The following is an 8,175-nucleotide window of genomic DNA, read 5'->3' as shown; positions in this document are numbered from 1 at the left end:
TGAAAAGGATTTTAACATTATGTTCACAACTAGTTTATACGTTAGAATTCAAATAAAGTAAAAACTATACATTTAAAATTAGGCAAAAAGAGGGTTACAGCTACTAGGTAAGGAAGGTGGATTGAACACACAGATCTAATTTTACCCCCACCCCCAAACTTACTATATTGTTGTTGTTTTTTCCTTTAAGGCATAATCTCACAAAAACAAGGAGAACTAAAGAGGCAATAAAACCAAATTTTAGAAGCAGGAAAACAAAGGAATTGCTCTTATGAGCATAGATGCCAAAGAAACAGAATGTGGAAATATATAATATATACTGGAAATTATATATGTGTATACAAACATATATATGTGTGTGTATCTACTGACCAATCAATTGATTGATCAACATATAGATTTAAAATACTCCATAACCTAACTGGGTTTATTTCAAGAGAGCAAGATTTGTTTAACATTAGGAAATCGAACAATATAATTCACCACATGAACAGAATAAAGGAGAAAAAACATTTGATTATCTAACATATAGAGAGAATATACTTGAAAAAATTCGACTGTCATTTATAACAAAACTCTTAGCAAACCAGAAACAGAAATAAATTCCATTAATTATTGGTAAAGGATTTCAGTACAAGAACTATAGAGCAAAAATCTACCTAATGATGAAAACAAAGTTTTCCCTTTGAGATCAGGAACAAAACATGAATGCTTATGTTTACTATTCATGTTTCACAGTTTATTAGATATCTTAGCCAGAACAGTAAGGCAAAAAAAAAAAAAAAAAAAAAGAAAGGCGGAAAGATGGCAAAGGAGGAAATAAAACTATCATTTACAAATGATATGATTATGTTCATAGAAAATTCAATGAAACTACTGATTATTAGATAAGAGAGTTTAACAAAGCCACTGGATAAAAAATCATCTAAAAAATCTACTTGTAGACATCAGCAAGAAACAATAAAACTGAAAATTACTGCTACATAGAACTAAGAATGGCCAAAATTTAAAAGTCTGAAAATACCATGGGATAGCTAGGATATCATTTTTTGCCCCTCAACTGCAAATCTACTCTCACTATCTGCCTTGTGATGATGGAGGTTCACGCTGTAAGCATTTCTCTTCTACAGCTGCATGGTGTTCAGCCCTATCAGTAGAGGATGCCACAGGGTTACTGTTACTAATTCAGACTGCTGTTTCCTGCCCAATACACTGCCCAGCAGTCTGCTCCACTCTCGCCTCAAGGGAGCGTTTTCTGCTTGCTCAGTGACTTCTAGGCAGAAGGCTGGAAGAGTCTTCTCCAAGAAATCTGACCAATCAAAAAGACCTAAAACATGGACACTTGGGGTTCCCCATTATGAGATCTACTCAGGTGACTCTACAATGAAGTTCACAGTTGACAAGCCCCACTCGCACTCAGAGCTTTCAAATAGCTTTTAATAGCCGACTTTTAATCACGAGCAGGTAACCAAAGATGATAAGCCTAGAAAAAGAGCAACTCAAGGAAATAGAAACTACTCAGATGGAAAAAAGGACGTATTATTAGTATCTCTGGGGACAAAAGAAGATTTATCAATGAAGTAAACTCTTAGAAATGAACATGATAGTGTAAGTAAAAAAAACTCAACAGGAAGGCTATTAGGAAAAGCTGATGAAATTTACCAAAAAGTAAAGCTAATAGAAAACCCAGCGTAGATGATTAAGAGCAGATTTAGACAACTGATGGAAAACTGTGGGTTGAATGAGTTTTAAGTACACAGAAAACTAAGGAAATGAAAAAGTAAGACAACTGTTAACTCTACGTGGTAACAAAAATTGGGGCAACAAAGGAAAAATAATAATTAACTACATAGCTTATCTCTGCATAGTATACATATACGTTCAAAATAATAATGTAAACACTGAATATTGACATCATCAAAATTACAAGATAACTATCTGGGAAGGACAGGAAGTATACGTGTGTGTGGAGTGGGGAAAGGAAGAAGAAACAGCAAATTCCTCATTATCTACAGTGGAAAGTTAACAGATAATGCCTAAACCAAACCAACGAACAAAAGGTAGTATAATTACAAGAGCATGTAATAATATAAATTATATTATAACACCAAAAGGATCAGCTAACAATTAAAAGTAGTCGACCCTGGAGAGGGAGAAAATGGTGGGAAGGAGGCTAGGACATGCCGTTTTGTCTAAAAAGAAAACAAACAGGGGCTTCCCTGGTGGTACAGGGGTTGAGAATCTGCCTGCCAATGCAGGGGACACGGGTTCGAACCCTGGTCTGGGAGGATCCCACGTGCCGCGGAGAAACTAGGCCCGTGAGCCACAACTACTGAGCCTGCGCGTCTGGAGCCTGTGCTCCGCAAGAGAAGAGGCCACGATAGTGAGAGGCCCACGCACCGCGATGAAGAGTGGCCCCCACTTGCCACAACTAGAGAAAGCCCTCGCACAGAAACGAAGACCCAACACAGCCAAAAATTAATATAAAAAATTAATAAATTAATAAGAAATTGATTGACATTTAAAAAAAAACAAAAACCCTTATAAACCTAACTCTTTAAACTATGTTCATATACAACTTTTATTAAAGTATAAACTTAAAAAAAATTAATAGTTTGCCCACATTATAAAAATAAACTAGAAAATATGATTTTAAAAAAAAGATCACATTCACAATAGCAACAAAAACTTCATACTTAGGAATAAACTCAACAAAAATGTACAAGATGTGGATTAAGAAACTACTGCTACTTAACTGGGGGACCTAAATAAATGTAGAGATAACCAGTTCCTAGACTGTGACCATATCAGTTCTTAATTGGATGGATAAATGTAAATCCAATTATAACTAAAAACTAAATTATTCTAAGGATTACCTGGAATAATAAATGCACAGCATTATCAACAATGTTTCAAAAAATATTTTGTTAAGTGATAAGCATAGGTTCAGAACTATTATCCAGTGAGATCCCAATGCTAAATGAAGGCGTTAAGGCTGATTTTACATTTTCTTAATTTTGCTTATTTGTATCTTCTCTCTTTTTTAAAATCAATGTAGGAGTACTTTTAAAATAAATTATGTTACTAAAAAAAAAAAAAAGAAAGGCAGTTAATAGGTTACTCAGTCCAATAGGTCAGACCATATCACACAGGTCTACCATATCACATAATCTCAATAATGAACTACGTTTCTTTGTTTTGATTCCGTTGATGTCTTTTTATCCATACCATTATAGCAATAATAAGATGGCCAAGAAGGCAAAAGTATATTTAATTAACCAATTTAAGGGTGAACAAAACTCCAGTACTATGAGTTCTCCAACAAGGACAGCAGAGAGAAAAATGGAAAGAAAGATAATCCAGTAGGTCAAAAAAGGAGAACTTCCTCAGGATCCATACCGTGTGATATTGAGAGTTTTCTTCCCCTAGCATTCTGTTTGTTTTAAACCAAATTTATTTTAAGATCTCTGTGAAAGAGAAAAAGTTTATTATTTCCATATACATATGAACTGAGGCAAAGAGCAGTCATGTGACTTGTTTGAAATTATACAATTAAGTCAATGGCTGAACTGTAAACAGAACCTAGGGATACCCAACTGCTAGTCTGATGCTCTAACTAATGGATCGTGCTCCCTGCTATGTAATAGGACTGTTTCCTTTAATTACAAATTCTTCATTCACCATCAGATTATCAGCCAGAGGCTTTATCACTGGTTTTGCTCTTCTTGCATTCACGGCATTACTCCAAGAATATGAGATTTACATGATAAAAAATATAAAGACCACTGTTTATGTATCATACCGAATCTGAAAATTCCAACCAGTGTGACGTAGACAGTTCACTAAGCCTGTACTTAATGGCATATTTATAGGTAAAACTGCAATTTTAGCATCCATTTTGGGTTGGTCAGTGACCTGGAGAAAATTAGTTTTGTTTTTATAGAATCACTAATGTCAGTGCACTTAAAATCTTACATGAGAGCATTCTATGGTCTCATCAGTCAACAATATTCACAAATATGATCTATATACAGAAGTCCAAAGGGTAGCAGATTTTAGAGCGTTTGTGGTGTTGGGAAGTAGAATAAGATAAAAATCATGACATGCTCTTAACATTCTATGCTGAAATCTATGAAAGAAAACGGACTGGGTAAACCAGCAAGTATCCGAGCAGAGGTGTGCAGTCACTTGTCTTTGAGAAGCGCTCTGTGTTTCTCTGGCACATGTCACGGCAGCAGTAGCAGCAGCGGCCTTGCCCTTGGTGCCGAGTTCTTACTACTCTAAACGCCTCCTCCGAGCCAGAATACACTGGCTGTTGCTGCTCACGCTGTGAGACACCTGCACTGGCTACTAGGCTTGTCATGACGCACAAAACCCTACCATCTTCAGCTTGACATTGTGCAAGTTATAATTATTCATCCAAATGAATATGTCAGAGCAGCAGCAGCAGACCTCTCATCAGAGCAAAAGAAAAATACATCAAAACATTATCAGCCCAGCAGGAAGACAGGGACCATAAGGAAAATTACCCATTTTTAATATGGATGCCACAAAGCCATGCCGATTATTTTACAAAAAGAAAGGAAAATAAAGACCTTCCAAGTTTAAAAGTCCAGAAACGCTGAATCCAAAGAGGAAATGTACAAAAAGCAGACAAGGAATTTTTTTAGATCAATTATCTGGAAGCTATTTACAGTCTTTTAAATATAAGTTTGCTATTAGACTACAATAGTAACATTTATTTCGCTTAAGAACCACATCTGTTTAAAAATTGTTTAAAAAGAAAAAAGACAGGAACTCCCATAAGCAGAATTGTGTCCAATAGGTCAATGATAAAAGATACACAGTAAAGAAGTTTGATGTTGCTTCGTATTTCCAAAATGTAAACTAACAATGCCAACACTTTTATCACATCTAAAAAGACTCAAGAGTTCATACTTGCTGGCAGTATCACCAAAATGCTTACGATGTACAGCTAGACTCTAACAACAGGCAAATAGTATATTTTGAAAATTTTCTGAATTTTAGTGGTTTATGTAAAAGAAAAACTGAAATCACCCCAGACCGCCACAAATGAAGATAAATCCAAATTCTGTGAGCATATATAAAATAGGCAAGTGTAAATATAATTCCTATCTCATACTTAAATATGAAAAAAGTATAACTTTTATAACAGACTTTAGGAGAATATCTTTTCAGAACAAGATATGGAATATTTTCTCATTCAATACACGAAAAGCAGAAATGACGAAGAAGACAGTGATAAATGTGACCACACTGAAACGTTAAACTTCTGATAGAAAAAATGTAACACATACAAAGTTAAAAAACATGCCACAGGGAGAAGATACTTATATCCCATATAACCAATAAATAACTAGTATTCCAAATATGTAAGAAATGCTTATAATAAAACACAAAGATTTAAGTAGGCAAAGATTATAAACACAGTAATAATGAGTATCAGTTCTTGATAAGAATTAAGGTCAGACTAAAATCAGACTAAGACTTAGAAAGGATTTGGGAAAGTAGGAATTACTATGCATTGCTGGGTAGGAGTATAAAGTTATGCAACCGATTTTAGAAGATAACTTCGCAATATTTTGTAATCTCAAAGAGATGCATTCCCTACAATACAGCATTTTCAACTTTAGGCATAAACCACACTAAAAGTCTCACATGCGTAAAAGGAAACACAGAAGGATGTTCACTGCAGCACTGTTTAAGTAAGAAATTGGGAACAACCATATAAGTAGGGCAATGAATAAATTAACTGGTGGATTCATATAATGAAATGATATAAAGCATTTAAAATGATATAAGATCATGGGTAAATCTCAGAAACAATGTTGTATAAAAAAGGTCAGACTGCAAAAATATTATAGAATATGGCATAAACAAATGTAGCAAAAAAGTATGCATGGATAGTATACATACCAATTCCAGTCAAGTGGTTTACCTCTAGAAAGGGAAAGAAGGAAAGAAAGAGGAAAGGAGAGAAGCAAAAGAGGGGTAAAGTTTTAGGTCCCAGAACATTTTATTCCTAAGAGAGAGACAGAAAGAGAGATATCTGAAGCAAATGTGACAAAAGATTAAACATGTCAAATTTGGGTTGTGGTTAAAATGGTGTCCAAATTTTTATCTGTACTATACTAAGAATTTTAGTATGTTCTTTTAATTTAAAAGAAGAATTTATGACATTCCAGTTACCGCTAATTAATTCTGTATTCTTAGAACTAATACAAAATAGAAAACTTGACGTATGACCCAATTAAATCTAAATCTGAATTTGAATTAATATTATAAACACTTATTCCATGCATCTATGTGCAAGGCACTGAGCTGGTGTTAAGTAGGGATAGAAAATTTAGAAGAAATTGCCCTCTAAGATTTTCTAGTGTTAGAGTCACAAACTAATTTTGCTAAATGGCAGGATAAGGTAAGTGCTAAACAGTCTTTTTGTGGAGATGCAAACTTTTTCACAGATTAAAGTCTGGGGAAAACTTGTATGATTATCTAAATTAAAAAAACTAGGAAACTCATCAAAAACATATTCCCAAGGTTGAACCTTGGGATTTTAATAAATATTAAATTATAATTTAGAGATAGCATATCTGGAAAGAGTAATACAATCTAGGTACAATGTTATCTCATGACCTCACATAATACATAGAGATAAAGTTTATAGAGCCAAATAGAAAAATGTATATTCATGTTTTTTGAAAAGTATGCAATTTATGTATAATCCCAATTCTTTAAAAAACAATCAAAACAGTATTTCTTATACATTTATAACACACATCAGAATACCAAAAGCAAATCACAGGGTTTTTCCTCCCCTTTATTTTGCTGTGTTTTCTTGATTTCCATTGGAAGGAGGGAGACTTTTGTTTTTAAAGAAGAAAACAAGAAAAATATTTTTAAAATATATATGGTATAATTAAAATTTGACCCTTCACAAGACCATTTAAATCCTGTTAGGCTTTTTTTTTTTTTTTTTAAACTAACTTCATATACAAGACAATTATTACTTTACTGTATATATTATAATTTAAAATGTAAGTATAAATTCTCACTTGAACCTACCAAAACTTCATAACAAAAATAAGGGTAGTCTCTATTTAGAGAACATTTGTAAAACGTCACTAGGAATTTTTGTTTCGCTTTGCATAAGAATAGAAAGGTTCTCTTCATTTTGGTATCAATTTACTTGGTGAGACAAGGACTATGCCTGTCATCATTAGATTGTCCTTTGAATCTAACCACCATTCTGCCAGATCTTTAAAAATCACACACGTGAATGTTGATGATGGAACTGTTGATAATCATACCATATCTTAGCCATATAATGGTACAATTTACAATGCATTCCTAAATACATTAACTTGTTAAATATCAGCAATGTATTGAGAAATTGACAGGAGTAGAAGAATCTCCTATATTCTTTACTCAAAGTAAGAATGTTCCAAGGCACTTACAAAAAGAATATAGTCTAAGTTCAAGGATGAACTAAGGACAAACACTTTAAAACAATAAAAACTGAATAGAAATGGCAGGGTTTATATTTTCAGTCATAACTCATTCTCCTCTGAAAAAGATTCTCTGATATTATGTCTGAAAAATGCCACCCAATTTTTAACCTACTGCTCACTGCTTTATAAAGAGTTCCTTAGGATTTAAATTTAAAGTAAAATTTCTGTCAATAGAGCTTCTTCAAGTTTATTTAACTCTCAAAGTCCTGTTTATAAATAAATGCTTAAAGAAAACTGAAAAAAATCACTTGTAATCTATAATGGCCACTTATAAGTAAACAGAACGTGCTTTTTAGCTACTTAAAATAAATTTAAGAATTTACCTGTGGTGTCCAGGAAACAGAAAACGAAACAGGAAAATCCACAATACAATCTGGTGATTCTGCAGGGTACTATAAAAAAGCATAAAGTTAGGTCATTTTTGCTTTGGTGTGACAATTTCACATAAAATATTTTAGAAAAACTGAATATATTAGAAAAAGTATTATAAATGCAAATGTATTATATATCAATATTTTGATTCTATTATTATAGAGATATTAAGAGCTGATTAACAGTCAAGTTAAGCTCAAGAGGTACAAAGTTCGGTGATTTGGGGGTGCCAAACCAATCGGTTTTGAAAAAAAGAGTAATGAATTAAGTC

General features: G+C 33.2%; 1 protein-coding gene and 1 long non-coding RNA gene across 5 annotated transcripts in view; one reads left to right on the top strand and one right to left on the bottom strand.

Annotated features, from left to right (window-relative positions):
* Positions 1–2,210, top strand: part of LOC309612541 — a 28,461-nt gene extending 26,251 nt beyond the window's left edge. Inside the window, exon 2 of the long non-coding RNA XR_014235264.1 lies at positions 191–2,210. This is a non-coding gene — a long non-coding RNA (uncharacterized lncRNA). The remainder of the gene's footprint in view (positions 1–190) is intronic.
* FANCL (FA complementation group L) overlaps positions 1–8,175 on the bottom strand; it is an 80,594-nt gene that overhangs the window by 35,256 nt on the left and 37,163 nt on the right. For all 4 annotated transcript variants that reach the window (XM_082358284.1, XM_082358282.1, XM_082358285.1 and 1 more), the window contains one exon: positions 7,856–7,924. In XM_082358284.1, the coding sequence (XP_082214410.1) occupies positions 7,856–7,924 (69 nt within the window). The remainder of the gene's footprint in view (positions 1–7,855; positions 7,925–8,175) is intronic.

The sequence above is a fragment of the Balaenoptera borealis genome (assembly GCF_965194805.1).
Source record: "Balaenoptera borealis genome assembly, chromosome: 15".
Taxonomy (NCBI): domain Eukaryota; kingdom Metazoa; phylum Chordata; class Mammalia; order Artiodactyla; family Balaenopteridae; genus Balaenoptera; species Balaenoptera borealis.
Note: the sequence above shows the minus strand (reverse complement) of the source record. Positions and strands in the feature narration are given on the sequence as shown.